At 43.7% G+C, this 26,689-nt stretch overlaps 1 protein-coding gene across 1 annotated transcript in view; it reads right to left on the bottom strand.

The window, feature by feature from the left end:
* mcf2a (MCF.2 cell line derived transforming sequence a) overlaps window positions 1-26,689 on the bottom strand; it is a 182,952-nt gene that overhangs the window by 118,287 nt on the left and 37,976 nt on the right. The window contains exons 2-4 of the mRNA XM_072269779.1: window positions 23,927-24,010; window positions 17,275-17,389; window positions 15,508-15,598 (exon numbers count right to left, since the gene is read on the bottom strand). Coding sequence (XP_072125880.1) covers window positions 15,508-15,598; window positions 17,275-17,389; window positions 23,927-24,010 — 290 coding nt within the window. The remainder of the gene's footprint in view (window positions 1-15,507; window positions 15,599-17,274; window positions 17,390-23,926; window positions 24,011-26,689) is intronic.

Below are 26,689 nucleotides of genomic sequence, written 5' to 3'. Positions count from 1 at the left end.
ATTTACTTTGAACTTTGAATTAGTGGGTGGTTGGTTGTCGCTGTGGACCCAATAGTCTGCAGGGGATGTCTGTGTGCTCAGTGAAGATGGGTACATCAGAATGCTCTTCACTGACCACAGCTCTGCATTCAACACTGCAACCCCACAGAACTAATCAATAAGCTTCAAGATCAAACTGGATTGCAGACCCGAGTCAGTTCGACTTGGCAACAATATCTCCTCCATGATCTCCATCATCAGGAATGCACCACAAGTCTGTGTGCTTAGCCCTCTGCTCTACCAGCTTTACACTTCATGACTGTGAGGCTAAGCACAGCGCCAACGCCATACTTCAGTTTGCTGACAACACCACTGTCGTAGGCTGAATCAAAGCTGCTGACAAGTCAGCATGTAGGAGGGTGATTGTAAATCTGACTGAGTGGCACTACAGCAGCAACCCCTTATCAATGTCAGCAAGACCATACAGCTGATTATCAAGCACAGGAGGAAGAAACCAGAGGTTCATGTGCCAGTCCTCATTAGGGGAGCAGAGGTGGAGAGGGTCCCTAACTTTAAAGTCCTTGGTGTTATCATATCAGAGGATCTGTCCTGGGTCTAGCATCTAATTGCCATTACAAAGAAAGCACAGCAGTGCCTCTACTTTCAAAGAAGTTTCTGTAGATTTGGCATGTTATCTAAAACTCTGACAAACTTCTATTGATGCACAGTGGAGAGCATTCTGACTGTTAGCATCATGGCCTGGTATGGAAACACCAATGCCCAGGAATGGAAAACCCTACAAAAGCCTCTGTGCAGCCCAGTCCATCACAGGTAAAGCTTGCCCCTCCACTGAGGACATCTACAAAGAGTACTGCCACAAGAAAGCAACATCCATCATCAAGGACCCCCACCATCCAGCACCAGGTATAGGAACAGTATCACCCTACAACTATCAGGCGCTCGAACCAGAGAGGATAACTTTACTCACCCCAACACTGAACTGATTCCACACCCAAGGACTCACTTCCAAAGACTCTATGATTCATTCTCAGTATTATTTGTTTACCTATTTATTATTATTTTTAAAATATTTCCACAGTTTATCATCTTTTGTACAATGGTTGTTTGTTAGTCTTCGTCTGTAAGTGTATATTTTTTCATAAATTCTATTTAATTTCTTTGTTTTACTGTGAAGGCCTGCAAGAAAACAAATCTGTGGGTAGTATGTGGTGTCATATACTGTATGTACATTGATAATAAGTTTACTTTGAACTTTAAACTATGAGTGACATAATGGCTTCTCTGGTCTCAGGTTACAGGGAAGTGCTCTGACTTGTTCACAATGTATAATGCGTTTCTTTGCTTGCTGCCTTCCTCTCAAACTATGCTTACTAATCTACCGTGTGAATCAGGTGTCTCCCTAAACATTGTTATCACCTTAGCAACCCTGGCCCCACCCAGTCAGAGAAATTCCCACCCTGAACGTAAGAGACAGTACAAATGCTGGAAATCCAGAACAACACACAAAACACTGGAAGAACTCAGCAGGTCAGGCAGCATCTATGGAGAGGAATAAAGAGTCAACGTTCCAGGCTGGGATGGATCATCAGGATGGGAAGGGAAGAGGGAAGAAACCAGGATTCTTCCCTTTTCCTTTCTAGTCCTAATGAAGGGTCTCAGCCTGAAACAGACAGTTCATTCTCATCCTTTCCACCCCCATGCTCTCTGAAACTGAAAGGTAATTTATTTTTCTCCAAGATCAGGCAGCCTCTGTGGAGGGGAATAAACAGCCAACATTTAGGGCTGAGGCCTTTCATCAGGACTGCCTCAGCCTCAAAACGTTGACTGTTTATTCATTTCCACAGATGCTGCCTGATTTGCTGAGTTCCTCCAGCATCTTGTGTGCGTTGCTCTGCATTTCCAGCATCTGCAGAATCTCTTGATCAAAGTAAATCTTATCAAAGTACATATCTCACCATAAACAACAATGAGATTCATTTTCTTGTGGGCATACCCAATAAATCTATAGAATAATAACCATAATCGAATCAAAGGAAGACCATCCCAACTAGGATCTTCAACCAGAGTGCAGAGGAGAACAAACTGTGAAAATGCAAAATGAAGAAATAATAATAATAATAATAATAATAAGCAATAAGTATCAGGAACATGAGATGAAGAGCCCTAGAAAGTGAGTTTATTGTTTGTGGGAATATTTCAATGGTAGGGCAAGTGATGTTGAGTGAAATTTTCCCCTTAGTTTCAAGTAGGCAAGTATCCAGGCTCTCGTGTTTTTCTTGCAATTAGTTTCTGGAGCTACAAAATATAACAGTGGCGACAAGAGAGTTTTAAAATTAACCCGAGACAACTACTCAGCAACTAAAGCACAGCATATGTTTCTTCAGAAGGGAAGGGAGACGTTTGAGTTTAAAAAAGGCAGAAAATGAGCAAAATTAACAAGCAGTGAGTACGGCCATGGGTTCATAAACAGTGAATACCAGATGATAATAATACATTTTTAAAAATGAGAAATTGCTGGCTACGTCAGAAAGACAGTCGATGCTGGATTGCAAGAGTTAACTGGATGATGTATACTGAAAGAATTGAACAGTATTTTGAAGCAAATGAAGTAGCCAATGAAAAATAAGTGCCAGTATTGCTGAGTGCATTGGGTGTAAAAGCATACAGTTTGCTTAGAAGTTCAATAATAATAACAAGTACTTTATTAATCCCATGTGGGAATTTCATTTAAAAATACACTTAGCAGCATGCAGACTTAACTAATAATAAAGTACAGAATAATAATATACACAATAATAATTTACCAATCTGCAATAATAATGTACAAAATAATAAAACAGAGACTATTGTACTATGAAGTGTGTTCTCCTGTTGCACAACCAAACCAGGCAAAATGAGCTTAGCTGATATCATGAAAGTAATGCAGGAACATTTAGAACCAAAACCATCGATGATTGCAGGGTACTTTAGTTTTCATAAGCAGAATCAAAAGGAAGGGGAGTCCATTTCAGCCTACATGGCTGAATTGAAGAAATTGTCCGAGCATTGGCAGTTCAATAATGATGCATTGCAGGATAGTTTAGTTTGTAGAATCTTACAAGAAAGTATTCAAAAAAGGCTCCTAACTGAAGTACAAATTACATTTAAAAGAACTGTTGAATATCATTGTATTGATGGAAACAGCAGCCAGAGATGTAATTGAGTTTTAGTCAGGAATGAAAGTGTCTAAACAGAAAACTGCTTGGCCAAACAAATTATGTTACCACTGTGGCAGGGGCTCACATACACCAGATCAATTCAGGCGTAAAGGCAAAACTTGCAGAAAATGCAACAAAGTAGGACACATATGAGCATGTTGGGCCGTCAAAAATAAATGGACCGCACAGAGAAGAGAAAAGATAAAAAGTCAAGTTGCAGTTTCAAAAAGAGCAGTAAACTGCACGTTGTTGATGAAAAACCTGACAATGGTGAGGGTGACACAGGACTGTAGACTTGAGATTTACAGTATGCAAACCGACAATAGACAAACAATAAGGCTTATATCAGAAGTGAACGGCAATTAAAATGGAATTAGACACTAGCTCAGCTGTTTCAGTCATTCCAAAAAATGAGTTTGAATGGCCTTTCAAAGATACTGAACTGAAGCCTACATCTACAGTATCCAACTAAGAACTTATACTGGAGAGAAGGAAACCCCAGTGGGAATGACAACCATAACAGTGAAATACAACAACCAGCAAGCCACATTAGGCTTGTACAAGCTAAAAACATGAGGGGTTGTGATTAGCTGAGGCAACTACAACTTGATTGGAGATTCATCCATCATTTGCATGCCACATCCCCTGTAATTGAGTCAACTGAAAGTGAATTAAGAAAGTTACTGGATGATGTCACAGAAATGTTCAAGGATGCTATTGGAATACTCAAACATATCAGGGGTAAAATAGTGTTAAATAAAAAAAGCCACACAGAAGTTTTGCAAAGCCTGTCTGGTTCCTTGCACAATCTGTAATAAAGTAGTTAGTGACTTTTTCATGCAGGCTGAGGGAATTCTTTCCAAGTAGAACCCATGGGCAATGCCAGTGGTCCCAGTAGACTAGCAGAATGTGTCTGTCAGGATCTGTGGTGATTTTAAGGTCACCATCAACCCAGTACGGAAAGCAGATCAATGGCCTCTGCCCAGGATAGAGGATATCTTTGCGGCCAAAACGTTCTATACTAACTTCATCAGTCCACAGGACTTGATTCCAAAATGCATCAGCCTTGTTTAGATGTTCCTTTGAACCTTTTGAATAGAACTTTTTGGCCGCAATGAGCAAAAGGTATGTTTGGAGAAAAAAGGGTGCAGAATTCCATGAAAAGAACACCTCTCCAACTGTTAAGCACAGGGGTGGATCGATCATGCTTTGGGCTTGTGTTGTAGCCAGTGGCATGGGGAACATTTACTGGTAGAGGGAAGAATGAATTCAATTAAATACCAGCAAATTCTGGAAGCAAACATCACACCGTCTGTAAAAAAGCTGAAGATGAAAAGAGGATGGCTTCTACAACAGGATAATGATCCTAAACACACCTCAAAATCCACAATGGACTACCTCTAGAGGCGCAAGCTGAAGGTTTTGCCATGGCCCTCACAGTCCCCTGACCTAAACATCATCGAGAATCTGTGAATAGACCTCAAAAGAGCAGTGCATGCAAGAAAGTCCACGAATCTCACAGAACTAGAAGCCTTTTGCATGGAAGAATGGGCGAACATCACCCAAACAAGAATTGAAAGATTCTTAGCTGGCTACAAAAAGCGTTTACAAGCTGTGATACTTGCCAAAGGGGGTGTTACTAAGTACTGCCATGCAGGGTGCCCAAACTTTTGCTTCGGGACCTTTTCCTTTTTTGTTATTTTGAAACTGTAAAACAGCGGTCCCCAACTACCAGGCCGCAAAGCATGTGCTACCGGGCCACGAGGAAACGATATGAGTCAGCTGCACCTTTCCTCATTCCCTGTCACGCCCACTGTTGAACTTGAACATAGGGTTGCCAACTGTCCCGTATTTGCCGGGACATCCTGCATATTGGGTTAAATTGGTTTGTCCCATATGGGACCGCCCTTGTCCTGTATTTCCCCCGCTAAGGTAGAGCGTTCCTATGAAACCTTTCATGCCAAAATGGTGTGAAGCAAAGAAACAATTACCATTAATTTATATGAGAAAAATTTTTGAGCGTTCCCAGACCCAAAAAATAACCTACCAAATCATACCAAATAACACATAAAACCGAAAGTAACACTAACATATAGTAAAAGCAGGAATGATATGATAAATACACAGCCTATATAAAATAGAAATAATGTATGTACAGTATAGTTGGGAAGATGAAGTTAAAACTGATTTGTGGGGAAAAAAATCGGCACTTATGCGCATGCGCACACAGGTGCCCGTGCAAGGCTTCATGGTCATGGTAGTCTTTCTCAGGGTAAACACAAGTGTCCCGGGATTTGACTGCTACTTTTGTCCCTTATTTGGGAGTGAGAAAGTTGGCAACCCTAACTGTAAAAGACATGTTGAGGTGAGTTTAACCCTACTTGAACACTGACCCCCCCCCCCCCCCCCCCCCGGTTTGGTCGGTCCGCAGGAATATTGTCAATATTAAACCGGTCCGCGGTGCAAAAAAGGTTGGGGATCCCTGCTGTAAAAGATGGAAATAAAAAAGTTTTCTTGCTTAAAATATTAAAGAAATGTGTCATCTTTAACTTTATGCCTTTGGAAATCAGTTCATCTTTTACTCGCTTAGCTATTCACAGTAACAGAAATTTTGACCAGGGGTGTCCAAACTTTTGCATGCCAATGTATATTGGTGAGACCTGACGTAGATTAGGAGACCACTTCGCAGAGCACCTACGCTCTGTCCACCAGAAAAAATAGGATCTTCCAGTGGCCACCCATTTTAATTCCACTTCCCATTCCTATCATGACATGTCAGTCTACTGTTGCAGTGAGGCCACACTCTGGTTGGAGGAACAGCACCTTATGTTCTGTCTGGGTAGTCTCAAAACTGATGGCATGAACATTGATTTCTCGCATTTCCAGTGATGCCACCTCCACATCCTTCTCTATTCCCCATTCCCATTTCCCTCTCTCATCTTTTGTCCTTGCCAGCCCATCATCTCCCTCTGGTGCTCCTCCCCCTTTTCTTTCTTCCATGGCCTTCTGTCCTTGCCGATCAGATTGCCCCTTCTCCAGTCCTGTATCTCTTTCACCAATCAACTTCCCAACTCTTTACTTCACCCCTCCCCTCTCCCAGTTTCACCCCTCACCTCCTCCCACCTTCTAACTCTGACGGCCTCATCCTTTTTCCTCCAGTCCTGATGAAGGGTATTGGCCCAAAATGTCCACTGTACTTTTTTCCATAGATGCATAGGGGTAACATGAGGGGGAACTTCTTTACTCAGAGAGTGGTAGCTGTGTAGAACGAGCTTCCAGCAGAAGTGGTTGAGGCAGGTTCGATGTTGTCGTTTAAAGTTAAATTGGATAGATATATGGACAGGAAAGGAATGGAGGGTTATGGACCGAGTGCAGGTCGGTGGGACTAGGTGAGAGTAGGAGTTCGGCATGGACTAGAAGGGTCGAGATGGCCTGTTTCCATGCTGTAATTGTTATATGGTTATATGGTTATATGCTGCCTGGTTTGCTGATTTCCTCCAGCATTTTGCATGTGTTACTTGGATTTCCTACATCCGCAGATTTTCTCTTGTTTGTCATTATAATAGGCTTATTTTTGGAGTGGCATCTGCACCTGCACTCTGCAGAAAGCTATGCAAGGCTGCCCGTGCGCTCAGTGTTACCTGGATGACATCATTGTTACAGGTGAGAATGACAAGGAACATTTCCAAAATCTCAAGATAATGTTAAAAAGATTAGGAGATTACGGACTCAGAGCACAATGTGAATTCTTTATGTCAGATATCACTTACTGTGGTCACACCATTGACGCACAAGTATTACACAAGTGTGTCCCCAGGTCAACGGGTGTGTCATATCGTGGTCCTTTTTAGGATCTGTCAATTACCATAACAAGTTCCTGCCAAACCTGGCTACTGTGCTCCACCCCTTGAACTCATTACCGCTGCAGAAAAAAAGTACTCACAGCTCAACAGAGAGGTCTTGAGTCTGGTTTGGGGTGTAAAATGATTCAATCAGTACTTGTATGGAAGAGAATTTACCCTCGTTACTGATTATTAACCACCAGCCCCCATTTTCAATCCACAGAAGGGTGTTCCACTAACAGTTTCCACTAATTGTTTCTCGGAGGACACAATTACTATTCAAATTCAAGAGGACGACCAATCACGGAAATGCTGATGGATTGTCCCATTTACCCTTGGGAAAGGAAATACCTAAAAAATTTACGAAAGAAGATACTCTTATTGACATATTCCCCCAATGCAAATCGAAAGTCTCTCTATTACGGCAGAGATGATCCAAAGAAAAACCGGAAAAGAGCCTAAGACTATCTTTGGTCTACACGCAGACCAAACGCAAAATCGCTGGAAGGTGCAGCAGAAATTCCAGTTCGCCCATATTTAACAGCTCCGGGATGAACTTGCCCTTGACAGGAGTTTGCCTTATGTGGAGATTGAGATTTATTGTACCCTCCTCGCTGAGAGCTAAAGTTTTGGAGGAGCTGCATGCTAGTCATCTAGGTATGGTCACGATGAAAATGTTGGGTTGAAACTTTAATGACCTGGGATAAATCGGCAGATCAAACAGCTTGCCATGCACTGTTTGGGATGCCAACATGTCCAGTATATGCCAAGAGCCACACCTCTCCATCCCTGGGAAAGGCCTGCAACGCCCTGGTAAACGATTCATGTGGATTTTGCCAGACTATTCATGAGCACAAATCTCTTGGTAGTAGTGGATGTAGTTACAACGTGACCAGAAGTGTTCCCAATAACCTGCACTACAGCCTAGCACTCTGTTGATATGTTGAGAAGCCTCTTTTCAAGGACACTTAGTCAGTGACAATGGACCACACTTTGTCGCGATCAGTTTCAGTGATTCCTAAAATGAATGGAATAAGACATATTACATCCACACCATTCCACCCAACTACAAATGGCTTGGTGGAAAGGTTTGTCCAGAGTCTAAAGGCACACTGTTGGCAACATCAGCAGAACACACCACGCTGACACTGAATCTGAGCACGCGATGCCAGCACCGAATTGGAACACGCTACACTGACACCGAATGGGAACGCGCTGCACCGACACCGAATCGGAACGCGCTGCACCGACACCGAATGGGAACACGCTGCACCGACACCGAATGGGAACACGCTACACTGACACTGAATCGCAAGCTCACCAATTTCCTCCTTGAATATTGCAAAGCAGCACATTCCACAACAAACAACTCACCAGCTATGCTGTTTCTCCATTAGTCCCCTGGATCACACTTGGACCTTCTCAAATCCAGTCTCAGTTGGACTGTGCGGGACAAACAGCTGAGACAAACTAAGGGCTCCTTAAAGAGAATGGTAAAGATTATCTTAGCCTTTCGGAGCCTTTGGAGCAAGATGGGATGTGAAATGTGAAGAGGCCTTCCAATTGCTGAAGGAGCTGCTGATGAAAACACCTGAGCTGGTTTTTGCCGACCCCCGGTTGCTATATGTACTGCATACAGATGCCAGCAGAGAGGGCTTAGGAGGTTTCCCGTATCAGGGTCAGGGCGCAGGGTTGAGACCTGTCGTGTTTGTCAGCTGGAGTCTGTCACCCTCTGAGCGAAACTGCCCCATGCACAAATTGGAGTTCCTGGCACTGAAATGAGCTGTGGTGAATAAGCTAAGTGACTACCTAAATAGTGGCAAATTTGAAGTGAGGACAGACAACAACCCATTAACTTGTATCCTGACTCAGTAAAATTGGCATGGTTGGCGATGAGTCTGCCTATGATTTCGGCCTGAAGTACCCGCCAGGAAGTAGGAACATCGATGCTGATGGTTTGTCCTGACATGTGCATGAAGGGCAGGACCGGGATGGAGAGTGGGAGAGCGTTCCTGCCCTGGGAGTGAAAGGCATGTGTCAGTTTGCTATCGCGGGGAAGGCAGAGGAAAGGCAAGGGCAGGATTGAGCGGTAGATCATTTAGGAGCTTCTGATGACACCATTCCACAAGCTTACTGTACACACAATATCTCTACTACTGAGAAAATGGCTCAGATTGGAGTTGAGGAACCAGATCCCATACTGGGTCACGTTGCCTCCGGATTGGCCTTGGCATTCCCAGCTGGTTCTGCCTGAGAAGTATCGGAGGATTGTGTTAAGGTCAGTGCATGATGATTCCAGCCATTTGGGGGCTGACAAGACCTGGGTGGCTCAGAGATCAGTTCTACTGGCGAAGAATGAAGCCGGGGGCCGAAGGGTATTGCAAGTCGTTCATTCGATATATAAAGAGGTAGACACTGCCGTTCTATTATCCCACTTGCAAAATGCAGGGCCACGAGATCTGGTGTGTATGGATTTCCAATCAACGGAGCCTGATGCCAGCAACATGGCAGATGTCTTGGTTATTACAGATCACTACACCAGATATGCACAAGCCTTCCCTATCAAGGACTAGAGGCTGTTCAGAGTGGCCAAAATGTTATGGGAGAAGTATTTCATATATTATGGCCTCCCCAGATGGACACACAGTGATCAGGGATGGCATTTCAATAGAAGGCTCATACATGCGTTACCGAGCATGCTTAGAGTCAAGAAGTCGAGAACGACACCTTATCATCCGCAGGATGATTCCCAGCCTGAAAGTCTCAATCAGACCTTGCTAGACATGCTCAGAACTTTGGAAATCAGCAAAAAGAGCAAGTGGAGTCAAGATATTGGACATCTGGTCCACTATTACAATTGTACACAGAATGAAGCTACCAGGTACGCGCCATATTATCTGATGTTTGGGCACAAGGTGAGGCTGCCCATTGACCTCTGTTTTGAGACTGGTGGGGATAATCTACCACAGAAGACTTATCTGTGTCTGATATGAGAAGGGAGCTGAAAAGACTTATGAATTAGCTGAGGTCTTGGCTACTAAGCAGAATCAAGGAAAAAAGAGGAGGTACTATCGAAAGGTTAGGTTCTCCCAACTCATGCCTGGAGACCGGGTCCTCATAAGGAATTTGGGGCTACCTGGGATGCATCGGTTGGCTGACTGCTGGGCGGCGATGCCCTGTGTAGTGGAGGGTCAGATGCTAAACGTACCAGTTTTCCGGGTGAAACCAAAGGATGGGAATGGGCCTGTCACGATTCTCCATCGGAACCACCTCTACCCCTGGGACAAGAGGAGTGTGTTGACCCAGAGCCCGACCTGGACCCTACACCTAGTGAGAGGACTCTGCGGCGACATGGGGGAACTGAAGGACCAGCGGCAGGAGGGGTGAGACCAGACCCCAACCCCTGAATGTGATACGGGTTCAGAGGATGAGGAAATGGGGTGTGGTATATGCTGCCGTCCGCTAACTCCCCAATAACTGATGAGGTTCCCAACCCTTCTCACGCTGAGGTGGGTGAAATGGGGGGAACGAGCAGTGGACAGGCAGGTTTGTGGTGAGACAGTAATGGGAGGCTGGACTCTAAAGCAACTGGGCACGAGGGTGAGCTCAGCCAAGTGACGAGGGGACCTGAGCTACCGGGAGTCACCAGTAATGAACAGGGCGGGGTCTCCCCAGGTAGACAGGAAAGGGCCCAGGGAGTGACTGAAGCTGAAGAAGTAGATGATGGGGTAAGGAGGTCCTGAAGAGTCAGGAGATGCCCAGAAAGACTGGCCTATGTCGCACCCGGGGAACAGAGTGTGTCACCTATCCCCTTGGCGAGCTATGTCACTGCCATTTACACTGGGGTTGGACTTTGTGCTTTGTACGAAGGGGTGACAAATTATCTCAAGGTCATGAGGACATGACTAAATTTGGTGGGGGGAGAGTGCAACACCCTGGGAAATATTTCGCTGCTAATGTAATGGTCTTTCTGTAGAAGCAGTGTTTAGGTTATAGTAGAGATAACAGCTGCTTTGGAATGTGAACTGGGTCCTCTGTTCAGCAGGAGATGAGGAGGAAAGGTGCTGGGGAGAAACTGGCTGCAGCATTCGACCTGGTGGGGGACCATGATTCGACGAAGGAGGTGCCACAGTCGAGTGAATATGAATTTTGGAAGAGTTGAACTCCAACTTGTGCACATTTGACTGTTTCATTCTAATAGGGCCTTTTTGTCTTTTTTTCTTCACTAACCCTTTATTTAAGATTCATAAATACAATTCCTTTAATCGTCTGCAGTGTGCTGTCTGTTATTTCTTGGCACTGAGTTGTAACAGGGTAGCAGATTACACAGCATCCACACAAACCGTTGTTTGGGTTGGGAGAGCCGTCTCAATCTCACAGGTTTACGGGACCGGAGTGTGTCTTCCCGAGACTTACGCAGCCAAGGAATCCTGCGGGGTTTCCCACCCTCCTGCCATCCCACCAGCAATAGGGTTCCTCGTGCCCTCACCTACCATCCCACCAGTCTCCGCATCCATCATATAATCCTCTGTAACTTCCGCCATCTCCAACGGGATCGCACCACCGAACACATCTTTCCCTCCCCGCCTCCCACTTTCTGCTTTCCACAGAGATCGCTCCCTATGTGACTCCCTTGTCCACTCATCCCTCCCCACTGATCTCCCTCCTGGCACCTATTCTTGCAACCGGAACAAGTGCTACACCTGCCCCTCCTCCCTCACTACCATTCAGGGCCCCAAACAGTCCTTCCAGGTGAGGCAACACTTCACCTTTGAATCTGGTGGGGTCATGTACTGTGCCCTGTGCTCCCAGTGTGGCCTCCTGTATATCTGTGAGACCCGACGTTAATTGGGAGACTGCTTCAGTGAGCACCTATGCACTGTCTGCCAGAAAAGAGGGCTCTCTCAGCTTAATGGAATTCCACTTCCAATTCTCATTCTGACAAAGTCCATGGCCTCCTCTACTGTCATGAGGAGGCCACACTCAGGTTGGAGGAGCAACATAGATGCTGCCAGGCCTGCTGAGTTCCTCCAGCATTGTGTGTGTGTGTGTGTGTGTGTGTGTGTGTGTGTGTGTGTGTGTGTGTGTGTGTGTGTGTTGCTTGGATTTCCAGCATCTGCAGACTTTCTGTTGTTTGTTATTGGTTAGACCTTGTTCTACCTCATGCACTGTACAATCATCTGATCTCTATGTACAATATGGAAGACAAGATTTTCTCTGTATCTCGGTACATGTGACAATAATGAGCCAATTCCAATCCGTGTGCACACCGTGGATTCCCAGTATCAGTACTTTATTCAGATTAGCTTTATTTGTCACAGGTACGTCAAAGCATACTGTGAAGTGAGTCATTTTTTACATCAGCGACCAGGGCAGTACAATGACTGTGCTGGGACCAGCCCACTAGTGTCGCAATGATTCCAGCATCAACATAACATGCCCACAACTCATTAACCCCAACCTGTACATCTTTGGAACATGGGAGGAAACTGGAACACCCGGACAAACTCCACACGGTAATGTGGAGAAGGCAGAACCTCCTTACAGACCCCAGTGGGAATTGAACTCCGATCACTGGAGCTGTAAAGTGATCACATTAACCACTACGCTGCCATGCCTCCCACCAATATCTGATTTATCTGATTTTCAGTTGAAACTACTGTGTCTGGAACAGTGAACAAGACATCTTGTCAAATTAAAATTAAATGTCTTGATCCTCCCTGGAAAATGCGAATCACTGATTTCCAAACAGACAGCAGCTAAGTGTACTAGAGAGCTCACAGGTCTCTCCCCTCGAACCCTCCACATGATATCTGTCATGTGATTCAAAGTTTACAGTAAATTTATTACCAAAGTATAACGAATTTCGGTTTATTGGGGCACATTTGGACCAGTCCATTTTAGCCCAATAAAGCCACTGCCCCAATTAGCCGAAGTTTCATGGAAATAGTTAATAAGGTATAAAAAAGACGAACTACCATTTAACTGAATAGCAAATTATGTATTTAAATTAGACACAGAACAAATTAGAACATTAATAAGGCTACTGCAGTATTATAAAACTATGTATTAGTTCCTAATAGTTATTGGCGAAGGAATGAATCCAGTTTACACTGCCGAGTTCTTTTGATTGACAAAATCACCGACGAAGATGACGGACTGCCTTCATACAATGCTATCAAAGATTACATCCTTCTAATCTTCATTTTCATCGTAGCATTCAAGATGATTGTTGATACCTTCAAATTCTTTGTACTTGCTAACTTGTTGAAGTAATGAAATCATTTCATTTTCATTCCTGGCCATTTCTGACACCTCTAAACCAGAATGCTTGAAACCGCAGGAAGCAAAACAGATCTGATTTACTTTCTGCTTATTTCTCACCAACTATCAGTGACAAAAATCACTGCTGTTTTGAACAAAAATGCGTGGAACTGACACTTTTTAAAACTGTTCACTTTAAGCATGGTTTAGTGTCTAATGGCCGCCGAAGAGCACGCATCTGACACCAGTTAGACATTGTTTGTCAACAGTCTCCTGCCCCAATCACATGGCATAATGTCCTAAATAATAAAGGGAAACCCAATTAAGAGTTGCTCCAATTAACCAACAGGCCAATTTAACTTGGATCCACTGTACTTTATCCAACCCTGAGATTCATTTTCTTGAATCTCTGGAATGAATCTCCAATGCCATTGCCTTATGCAGTCAACACACTAAAACTAACATCACAATTTTCAAGAAGGTTAACTGACCAGTTCAGTCAATTCCTGTAGTGAGTGGCTGGGGTTATAGAGTCATAGAAACAGGACCTTCAGCCCATCTACTCCATGCTGAATCCATTTAAATTGCCTACTCCCAACAGCCTGCAACAGCACCATTGGCCACAATATCCTTACTATCCATGTATCTACCTAAACTTACTTAATCCCTGAAATCAAGCTTGCATGGATCACTTGTGCTGGCAGCTCATTCCACACTCTCACAGCCCTCTGAACGAAGAAGTTTCCCCTCATGTTCCCCTTAAGCTTTTTACCTTTCACCCTTAAACCATGACCTCTGGGTGTAGTCTTAGTGAAAAAAGCCTGCTTGCATTTACCCTATCTATACCCCTCATCATTTGTATACTCTATCAAATCTCCTCTCAGTCTTCTATGTTCTAAAGAATACAGTCCTAACCTATTCAACCTTTCCTTGTAATTCATGTCCGCCAGAGCCAGCAACATCCTTGTAAATTTTCTCTGTACCCTTTCAACCTTGTTTACATCTTTCTTGTAGGTAGGTGACCAAAACTGCACACACTACTCCAAGTTAGACCCCATCAATGTCTTATACAACTTCAACATAACATCCCATCACCTGTAGTCAATACATTGATTTAAGACCATAAGACAAAGGTGCAGAAGTCGGCCATTCGGCCCATCGAGTCTGGTCCGCCATTTTATCATGAGCTGATCCATTCTCCCATTTAGTCCCACTCCCCCGCCTTCTCACCATAACCTTTGATGCCCTGGCTACTCAGATACCTATCAATCTCTGCCTTAAATACACCCAATGACTTGGCCTCCACTGCTGCCCGTGGCAACAAATTCCATAGATTCACCACCCTCTGACTAAAAAAATTTCTTCGCATTTCTGTTCTGAATGGGTGCCCTTCAATCCTTAAGTCATGCCCTCTCGTACTAGACTCCCCCATCATGGGAAACAACTTTGCCACATCCACTCTGTCCATGCCTTTCAACATTCGAAATGTGTCTATGAGGTCTCCCCTCATTCTTCTAAACTCCAAGGAGTACAGTCCAAGAGCGGACAAACGTTCTTCATATGTTAACCCTCTCATTTAAGAAGGCAATTGTGCCAAAATCTTTCTTTACGACCCAATCTACTTGTGACGCACTTTTTAATGAATTATGGACTTGTATTCCCAGATCCTTTTGTTCTGCCACACTCCTTAGTGCTCGACCATTCATTGTGTGAGACCCATCAAGGCTGGTCCTACCGAAGTGCAAAACCTTGCACGCGTCTGTTTACATTCCATCTGCCATTTTTCAACCCAGTTTTCCAGCTGATGCAGATCCCTCTGTAAGCCATGATAGCCTTTGTCATTGTCCACTACACCCCCAATCTTGGTGTCATCCGCAAATTTGCTGATCCAGTTAACCACGTTATCATTGATATAGAAGATAAATGACAACGGACCCAGCACCAATCACTGCGATACACCACTAGTTACAAACCTCCAGTTAGAGAGGCAAACATCTATGACCACTCTCTCGCTTCTGCCACAAAGCCAATGTCTAATACCGTTTACAATCTCATCCTGAACGCCAAGCCACTGAACATTCTTGACCAACCTCCTATGCGGGACCTTGTCAAATGCCTTAATAGTTCTATGAGATAGCACAGTAAACACTGTATTTGAACTTTACTCCAATCGTCAGTGCACAGGTCAAAGGTGAAATACTCACAGCTATTCTCCCAAGTGTGGCTTTGACAGAGGCCCACGACTCCAGTCTCCTGTCCAAGACAACGGTGAACTTCACCTCAGCTTTGTGTAGACTGCGAGATAAGAGGCAGAAAGTCTATCAAATTAGTATAATAGTGACTACCTCAATAATTGAAATTCTAAGTTCAATGTTCTAAGTAAATTTATTATCAAAGTGCATAAGGATTTGCAGCTCAGTATTCCTGGGTTCCATTGTTTTAGATGTGACTGAGTGGGAGGGATTAAAAGGGGAGGGGTGGCATTACTAGTCAAGGAAGATGTCATGGCGGCGTTCCGTCAAGACAGACTGGAGAACTCATCTGGTTGAACTGAGAAATAAGAAAGGTATGACCACGTTAACGGGGCTACATTACAGACTAATCAATAGTCCCACGGATTCAGGGGAACAAATTTGTAAAGAGATCGCAAACTGTAGCAAGGAACATGAGGTTTTTTTTATAGTAGGTGATTTTAACTTTCCATATATTGACCAGGACTCCCATACTGTCAGAGGACTAGAGTTTGTCAAATGTGTTCAGGAAAGTTTTGTTAATCAGTAAATATGTAGGTGTCCCAATAAGAGTGTGCGATACTGGATCTGTTATTAGGGAATGAGACAGAGCAGGTGACAGAACTTTGTGTAGGGGAACACTTTGCATCCAGTGACCACAATGCCATTAGTTTCAAAGTAAATATGCAAAAAGATAGGTCTAGTCTGCAGGTTGAGATTCTTAAATTGGAGAAAGGACAATTTTGACCGAATCAGAAAGGATCTGGCAAGTGTAGATTGGGAGAGGCTGATTTCTACAAAAGGTATACTTGGTAACTGATTAAGGAATGGACTGATTAAGAATAGTCTGCATGGCTGAGTGGGAATGGAGGGGTCAGTACATCCTTGGTATAAATGAGTTCAAAACTGTTCAATAGATGAAAGTCGACTGTGACTTGATGAAGGGTCTTGGCCCAAAACATTAACCGCTCATTTCCCACCATAGATGCTGCCTGACCTGCTGAGTTCCTCCAGCATTTTGTGTGCACTACTCTGGATTTCTAGCATCTGCAGAATTTCTTGTGTTCAAGTGTGACCTTTTTTGCTCTGGAGTTTATACCTTCCATTGGGAGAGCAGTGGGAATGAGAGACTTGGCTCTGGACCATCAGCAGCTAAAATCATAAGACTATCCGACTCATCGAGTCTGCTCTTCCATTCCATCATGGCTGATACATTATCAAGTCAAGTCACTTTTTATTGTCATTTCGACCATAACTGCTGGTACAGTACACAGTAAAAACGAGACAATGTTTTTCAGGACCCTGGTGCTACATGAAACAATATAAAAACTACACTGAACTACGTAAAACAACGCAAAAACTACACTAGTCTACAGACCTACCCAGGACTGCATAAAGTGTACAAAACATTGCAGGCACTACAATAAATAATTAATGAGACAATAGGGCAGTAGGTTGGTGTCAGTCCAGGCTCTGGGTATTGAGGAGTCTGATGGCTTGGGGGAAGAAACTGTTACATAGTCTGGTCGTGAGAGCCCGAATACTTCGGTGCCTTTTGCCAGATGGCAGGAGGGAGAAGCGTTTATATGAGGGGTGCATGGGGTCCTTGATAATGCTGCTTGCTTTGCAGATGCAGCGTGTGGTGTAAATGTCTGTAATGGCGGGAAGAGAGACGCCAATGATCCCTTCAGCTGAGATCACAGGAGAGGAGAGATCGACCTCACGAGTTTCAGTGCGCACCTTGAAATGGTGGTCAGGTACACGAGGACCCGCTCTACAACCTCATCTGAAACTGCACAGAAGCTGGCACATTCAGGAAAGGTTAGGATCACCGCGTCACTTTTACTTCGTCCGCCTGCAGAAGAGAAAAGTCAGTATCAGTGCGACATCTAAAGATTAAAAGATTAGCTTTATTTGTCACATGTACATCGAATCCTACAGTGAAAGGTTTTGTTTGCGTCAATGACCAACATAGTCCGAGGATGTGCTGGGGGCAGCCCACAGGGGTCGCCGTGCTTCCGGAGCCCACAAATTACTAACTCTAATCCACAAATCTTTGAAATGTGGGAGGAAACCCACAGAGTCACAGAGAGAACATACAAACTCCCTATAGGCAGAGGCCAGAATTGAACCTGGTCGATACGCTACCCTTTTGTTCACTGCATGGTTAGCACTATCAAGGGGAAAGATTTGGATCCAGCAGCTGCTCCTGCAGTTGTTAAGCTCATGGCTCGTTTCCAGAATCAGAATCAAAATTCAAAGTGAACTTATTTTCAAAGTACCATGTACAACCCTGAGATTCATTTTCTTGTGGGCATTCACAGGTTTAATATCACTGGCATTTGTTATTAAATCAGTTGTCTTGCAGCAGCAGTACATTGCAATACACAATACTGTAATAAAAGCTATAACTTACTTTATATACAAATTAAGTAAGTGCCAAAAGAAAGAAAAAGTATTGAGGTTCATGGGGTCATTATCATCTCAGGAATCTGGTGGTGGAGGGGAAGAAGCTGTTCCTGAAATACTGAGAGTGTATCATCAGACTCCTGTACCTCCTCCTTGAAGGTAGCAGTGAGAAGAGGGCATGTCCTGGGTGATGGGGGTTCTTAATGATGAATGCTGCCTTTTTGAGGCATCGCCTTTGCAGATGTCCTTGATGCTGGGGAGGCTAGTGCCCAAGATCGAAGACTTTCTGCAGCTTTTCCTGATCCAGTGCAGTGGTCCTTCCATAACCAGATGGTGATACAACCAGTTAGAATGCTCTTCACGGTACATCTGTAAAAATTTGCTTCAATCTTTGGTGGCATATCAATTCTCCTCAAACTGCTAATGAAATGTAGCCACTGTCGTGCCTTCTTTGTGATTGCATCAATTTGTTGGTCCAGGATAGATCCTCAGAAGTGTTGACACCCAGAACATGAAACTGCTCACCCTTCGATGAGGACTAGTGTGTGTTTCCTCAACTTCCTCTTCCTGAAGTCCACAATTAATTCCTCAGCACCAGTCTTTACCTCAGCAACAGCCTCTTGCACGGCCCTCAACTTTTTGGCTTTCCTTATTACCGGGAGATCTACCATCCTGAATGAATTCACAAACCAGCATCCAGATCTGTCCAGAGTAGAAAATTTCAAAGATCACTGGGCTCCCGGTGAAGGCATTCATTCTCATCTCCGTCTCAGGGCATGCTTTCTTCTCATTGCCACCATTGGGGAGGAGATATTGGATCCCAACCCACACTCAAGTGTTTTAGGAATCTTCCGTGTTCAAAGTTGTGAGCTCCTGAACATTACTTCTCTATTCCTCTTTTTGCTGTTTGTACTTACTTTGTATTTCACACTAATTTTGCCTTTGCACTGCACCGTTGCTACAAAACAACAAATTTCACATTATATACGACACTGATAATTATTCTGATTGGCAGCTCCATCGCTGGCACAACCGTTCCCATTGCTGAGGACATCTTCAAGAGGTGGTGATTCAAGCAAGTGGCATCTATCACTAGGGTCCCCCAACACCCAGGACATGCCCTCTTTTCAATGCTACCATCAAGGAGGTGGTTCAGGGGCCTGAAGACACATACTCAATGTTTCAGGAACAGCTTCTTCCCCTCTGCCATAAGAATTCTTTCTTTTCCAATATTTTTATTATTAATTTTACATATAAGAGTACAGAGTATAAGAAAAAATATATATCAATACATTATACTAAATCACATATAAAGACTCCTTACTCTATATTCACACAGATTAATTCTTAACATTGAAATATAGTAATTTTATTGTATTAAAAAAATCTAACCCACTACCAAGACCGAAGCTGATTGGTAAAGAAAAAAAAGGGGAAAAAAATTATTAGTCATCATCTGTGCTTTAACAGCAAATAGAAGGTTTTGAAAATAATTCAAAAAAAGGTCCCCACAATGTTTGAAAGTCTTGGCTAGATTCAGAGATTGAACATCGAATCTTCTCTAAATTTAAACATGACATCACATCATGTAACCATTGAGCGATGCCATCAGATTTCTGAAGGGACAATTAAGGCCACCTCTCTATTTTGCTCTTTTTACACCATTTTTTAATATTTTTATTGTAACAGTACTTTTTAATGTATTGCACGGTATTGCTGCCGCAAAGCAACAACTTCACATCTGTCAGTGATAATGAAACGGATTCTGATTCTGAATGGTTCTAGCCCCTAGTTTGCAACTGCCTCCCCTGGTCTAGAATGAATCCACATTATAAAGCCCTGCAAGGAATTTTAGTGAGATCTCCTCTCATGCTTCTAAATTCCAGAGAATACAGCCCAGCCTACTGAATCTCCCCCACCAAGAACCCAGAATCCCTGGATGCTTGAGGGTGATTTTTCAATGACCCCCACCATCCAGATCATGTTCTCTTCTTGTTGCTGCCATCAGGAAGGAGGTGCGGGAGCTTTAGGATGCACATCACCAGGTTCAGGAACAGTTACTACCTCTCATCCATCTGGCTCCTGAACCAGAGGGGAAAACTTGACTCACCCCGACACTGAACTGTTCCCACTGGACTCACTTTCAAGGACTCTGCATCGCATGTCCTCAATATTTATTGATAATTTATTACTATTATTTTACTCTTTTTGTATTTTCAATTTGTTGTCTTTTACATGCGCGTTTGTCTGCCTTGTGTGCAGTTTTTCATTGATTCTATTGTGTTCCTTGTATTTACTGTGAATGCCCTCAAGACTGTGAATCTCAGGATTGTATGGTGACATATATGTACTTTAATAATAAATTTACTTTGAACTTTGACTCTGGTCGGGGTTGCCTACACTGCGGTCGATACTTCGGGCCGAGACCTTTCAGCAGGACTGAAGCATCGACTGTACTCTTTTCCTCGATGCTGCCTGACCTGCAGCATTTTGCATATGTTGCTCAGATTTCCAGCACCTGCAGATTTTCTCATTTGTGTTCAAAAGCACCTGGGAGTTAACTTGCAGGTTGAGTCAATGGTAAGGAACATACAATGTTCAATGTTAGCATTCATTTTGGGAGGACGAGAATATAAAAACAGGAATGTAATGCTAAAGCTTTATAAGGCACAGGTCAGACTACAGTCAGTGTAATATTAGGAGTTCTGAGCCCATCGCCAAGAACGGATGTGCTGGCATTGGACAGGGATTCCAGAGGAGGTTTACAAGAATGATCCTAGGAATGAAAAGGTTAACGTACGATGAGCTATTGATGCCTCTGGGCCTGTATTCGCTGGAGTTTGGAAGAATGAGGCAGTATTTCATTGAATCCAACGGAATATTGAAAACACTAGACAGAATAGACGTGGGGAGAATGTTTCCAATAGTGGGAGAGTCTAGGACTAGGGTACAGCCTCAGAGTACAAGGACATCCCTTCAGAACAGACATGAGGCGAGATATCTTTAGCCAGCGAGAAGTGAATTTATGGAATTAATTGATACAGGCGGTCATCATTGGGTAAATTTAAAGTGGAGGCTGATAGGTTCTTGATTGGTAAGGATGTGAAAGGTTACGGTGAGAAGACAGGAGAATGGGGTTGAGAGTGAAAATAAATCAGTGATGATGGATTGGCCGAGCAGATTTGATGGACTGAACAGTTTAATTTTGCTCCCTGGTCTTATGCAATGACTCTCTATAATTGTATGATCAAGGTACCATCAACAAATCCGTCGATGTCTGGTCTCATTGTTCCAGAACCCCTTTCAAAATCCTCTCATCCTGCTTAGCTTCTCATTGCACAAATTCAGACAGCAGGAGAAAGCAAACCTCACACACCCACACTGCCCAAGCGCCTTCCTTCATTTTCATTTTCAAGGAGAGGTGCACTGTGGATGGGTAGTACCACTGTGGTGTGCCAGAGTAGTACGGTAGTATAGCAGTTAGCTCGACCCTACCTCAGCCGGGCCCATTCCAGAGTTCCGAATTCAACTCCAGCACTGTTCTGTGACGAGACTCTGTACATCCACCCTGTGGCTTTTCTCCACGTCCTGCAGTTATCTCCCACAAAGACGTACCAAATAGCTCATTGCAAATTGTCCTGTGATTAGGTTAGGGTTACTTGGATCTGTCGGGGTTGCCCGGTGGTGTGGCTCCAAGGGCCTAAAGGGCCTACTCAATAACATATCATTAAATTAAATAAATCATGGCCTGGTGTGGAAACACCAATGCCCAGATTGCAAAAAAAGCACAGAAATTAGTGGATACAGCCCAGTCCATCACAGGGAAAGCCCCCCCCATCACTGAGCACATCTACAGGGAGTGTTGCCACAGGAAAGCAGCATCTATCTTCAAGGACCCCCACCCTCCAGATCATGCTCTCTTTTTGCTGCTGCCGTCGGGAAGAAAGTACAGGAGCCTCAGGAGAAGCATCCTCTTTGACTTTCTACCATCAGGCAGGAGACTAGGATGCATAAAAACAACAACGGTCAGGATGAGAAACGACTTCTTCCCCACTAGGCTTCTAAACTCCCAGCCACATCATATTGAAAGTGTCACTGGTTAATCCGTTCTGTACCTTACAATATTTAATATTAATGCACTTTAGTTTGTTATTTATGCGTGATTCATTTGTAGGTTTTGTCCCTATAAGTTATCGTGTGTTATGGTTACTACTGTGCTTTACACCCTGATTCAGAGAAACATTGCCTCATTTCTATATACATTATATGGCTAAATACATGTATACGGTTAACTGACAATAAACTTGACTTGACGTGACCTGACCAGGCTCAGGAATGGTTATTACCCTACAACCCGAGCCAGTGTGAACATCTTCACTCACCACAACTCTGAACTGATTCCACAGCCTCAAAACTCATCAGTAAACTGGGCCTCAATACCCCCTTTTCCAATGGATCCTGGATTTCCTCACTTGTACACCCCAATCAGTCTGAATTAGCAAAAGCATCTCCTCCACAACCTCCATCAGCACCAGAGCTCCACAGGGATGTGTGCTTGCCCCCACACCCCCTGGCTCCACTTGCTTTATACCTTCGACTCCAAGTCTGCTGATGACACCACTGTTGTGGGCTGTATCAAAGGGGGTGATGAATCAGCACACAGGAGGGAGACTGAAAATTTGGCTGAGTGGTGTAATAACAACAACCTCTCAGTCAGCGTCTGTAGTAAGACTAAAGAACTGATTGTAGACTTCAGGAGAGGGAAACCAGAGGTCCATGAGACAGTAATGAGAGGATCAGAGGTGGAAAGGGGTCAGCAACTTTAAATTCCTGGGTGTCACTATCTCGGAGGATCTGTCCTGGACCCATCATATAAACATAGTTGCAAAGCAAGTACAACAGTGTCTCTACTTTCTCAGGAGTCTGCAGAGTTTTGGCATGTCATCGAAAACCTTGGCAAACTTTAATATATGTGTTTTGGAAAGTGCACTAACTGGCTGCATTACTGCCTGGTATGGGAGCACCAATGCCCTTGAGTGGAAAATCCCACAAGTAGTGAATTTGGCCCAGTACATCATGGGCAAAACCTTCCCAACCATTGAGCACATCCACATAAAACATTGCTGTGGAAAAGCAGCATCCATCATCAAAGATCCTCACCACACAGGCCATGCTCTTTTCTCACTGCTGCCCTCAGGTAGAAGGTACAGCAGCCTCAGGAATCACACCACCAATTTCAAGAACAGTTACTATCCCTCAACCATTAGGCTCTTGAACAAAAGGGGATAACTACATTCATTTAAGGATTCTTTAATCTTGTTATATCCATCTCATTATTTATTGCTGTTTATTTATTATCTGCATTTGCACTGTTTGTTTACAGTTCACAGTTCCTGATGTTTACTGTTCTATAGATTTGCTAAGTATGCCAGCAGAAAAAGAATCTCAGGGTTGTATGTGGTGACATGCATGTACTCCGATAATAAATTTATTTTCAAGTTTGAACTTTATAGACTCACTTTCAAGGACTTTGCAACTCATGTTCTCAATATTATTTTTATTTACATAGTTTGTCTTCTTTTGCACATTGGTTCTATGTCAGACTTCACTTATGTACCGTTCTTCATAGATTCTATTGTATTTCTTTATTTTTTCCCTGTAAAATGCCTGCAAGAAAATGAATGTCAGGATAGTATATGATAACATACATACTTCGACAATAAATTTACTTTGAACTTTGTAATGGAAGTTTGTTTGCTTTGGAAGACAACGCACAGGAGTAAACTGATAAAGGACATTAATTGCTGATTGCTTTGACTATCCCATTGGTCCTGCTGCCTTATTAAACAGTTAACCTATTATTAATGAGTTGCCCATCTCCAATGCTACCTGGTATCACATTTTGAAACAATAATAAAGCAGAGAGGAGCCTGCTATCACATTATTTTTTGGACAGCATTCAAAATGCATCAGTGAAGCTTACCTGTGAGGTAAACAAACTGTTTCTTCAGATGTTCACGGATGATTTTCGTACTGACAGGGTTGAGAATCTCTGGTGCAAGTTCACCTGCAAAAAAAAAAGTAACACGTATGATAGTTGTAATGTTACCAATTCATTTAATCACACCATTCCTTTTAAGTGTGGAAGGGTTGTGTAACGCTTTACAGAGTCAGCTATCTGAGTTCAGTTCCATCGCTGCCTCAAAGGAGTTTGTAGATTTTTCCCATGACTACATGGATTTCCTCCCACATTCCAGCCGTGTTCGGGTCAGGGTTACTGAGTCACGGGCCTGCTCTGTCAGTGTTGGAAATGGAATGACATTTGCGGGCTGCCCCCAGCACGTCCCCGGATTGCGTTGAACATCGATGCAAACAATGCATTTCACTGTATATTTTGATGTTTCAATGAACACGTGGCAAATAAAGTTAAACTTTCTCTTTAATCAGGTCAACAATAACAAATTGCAGTAACATCACAATGTCCGGAGGAGTGTCAGCAAATACAATTAGCAAATTGGTTTATTGTTGTCAGAGATGTTGGGTGGAGACTCATTTCTACCAAAGAAGGTGGAAGACACCAACCCGTAAGCATCCTTGGGTAAGGCGTAGCACCTGTTTAGCACTTCCGCCCCCCCCCCCCCACACCACCCCAATCACGTGAAGCCATGGGAGCAGGTGGTGGATGGTCGTTTGACTGGCTGGTGCATATCACAAGGCCTGGTTATGCGACCACTGACGCCAGCAGTCAATCTTTGATGAGTATTGATAACGGCTGGGAACACCCGTCTTGTAAAGACGCTGCCCACAGGAAGGCATGGCAAACCACGTCTGTAGAAAAATGTTGCCAAGAACAATCATGGTCATGGAAAGACCAATGATACACAACACACACGATGATGATGGTGGTCAGATGTACCTAGGTACGATGTTTCGCATGCCATCCATACAGATCATTTCACCATCTTGTTACGTGGAGGTAGTACAAGGGAAAACAATAACAGAATTAAGTTGCAAGGTCACAACAAGATAGGATGTGAAGTCATGGATCCATCTTATCTTACCAGGGAACAAGTCAGTAAGATTACAACAGCAGATAAACTCTACCCTTGAGCCTGGTGGTACATCATGTTAGGCATTTGTATCTTCTGCCCAGTGGGAGGCAGGAGAAGAGAGAATGTTCAAGATGGGTGGGATCTTTGATTATGCTGGCTACTTTACTGAGGCAGCAAGAAGTGTAGATAGCTCTTAGAGAGGAGGCTGGTTTCTATGACGTACTGAGCTCTGTCCACAACTCTCCGCAGTTTTCTGTGATCACTGGCAGAGCGGCTGCCACACCAAGCCGCTAAGCACCCAGACAGAATGCATTCTATGTTCGGTGGACACATGCTGAATTTCCACAGCCTCCTGAGGAAGAAGCAGGGAGATGTTGCACAGAATGGAGCATGAGAGGGTTATGGAGTAACAGAGAGATACCGCACAGAGATACCCCCTTCACCTGCAACAAACATCCCACAATAACACTACTTTTTAAAATTCTCCTTACATACTCTTCAATTACCCCACATCTTACATTATTAACAGTTTACAGTGGCCTATTAATCGACTGACCCATGTGTCTTTCTGATGTGGCAAGAAACCAGAGGAAGCCCATTCTCATAGATAGAGGGAGACCGTGCAAACTCCACCCACAGTTCATGGCCAAAGTCAGGATAAATCTGATAGTCCATGAACTCTACCTCGTTATTCCTCTTTTTGTATACTTATTTACTTTAATAAATAATGGTAATTTTTTCTCTTGTTCTGTACTGCAGCTGTAAAATAACAAATTTTCTTAACATACATCCATGGTAATTAACTTGATTCTGATTCTGAACACAAGAGATTCTGCAGATGCTGGAAATCCAGGGCCACACACACAAAATGCTGGAGAAACTCAACAGGTCAGGCAGTGTCTATGAAGGGATATTCAGCAGGTCAGGCAGTGTATATGGAGGGAAATTAACATTAAGTTTTGGGGCAAGATCATGAGTCCTGATAAAGAGTCTTTGTTCGTAATGTTGACCATCTATCCCCCTTGATAGATGCAGCCTGACTTGCTGAGTTCCTCAAGCACTTTGTCTGTGCTGTTCTATATTTCCAGCATCTGAAGAATCTTTTGTCTTCAGTCATAATTCATTCCCATTTATAACAGCTCAGAAATGAGTTGGGAACATCACTAGTTCCAATTCGTACAATCAGACCTTATTTGTTATCGATTTTTAATAGGGTATATGGAGGAGTGTCACCTCTGCTGAATGGTCTTGTCGTGTCCATTCCAGGGCAGTTGACTCACCTTTGATCCCCAGCGGACACTCAGCTCTCACCTGTGGCTCCAAGTAGCTGTTTGCATGTGAGAACAGCCACACTCCAATACTCCACTTTGACAAGTGGGCTAAATCAGATGAGGGTAGCCGGTGGACTTCATACCCCGGTGAGATAGGGACATGCCTGTTCTAGCATGCAAATTCAACTCTGGCAGAGTGGGTGGATGAGATCTACAGTGGGATCCAATGGCCTGGAAGGTGGTTCTGCAACACTCCGTAGAAAGGGAAGGCCATGACAAGACACAGAAGGCATCATGGTCATCCACAGCAACCAAGGAAGACCCCAGTTTTGACGATGACTCATATCACTGGTCTTGGACTTCTCAGGTTGAGAGAGTGGAACTGCCCAGTGCAACGTCTTTTCCACTTTAAAATTTTCCAGC

The sequence above is a fragment of the Mobula birostris genome, chromosome 10 (assembly GCF_030028105.1).
Source record: "Mobula birostris isolate sMobBir1 chromosome 10, sMobBir1.hap1, whole genome shotgun sequence".
Taxonomy (NCBI): Eukaryota; Metazoa; Chordata; class Chondrichthyes; order Myliobatiformes; family Myliobatidae; genus Mobula; species Mobula birostris.
This window is presented reverse-complemented; position numbering and strand designations above follow the sequence as displayed.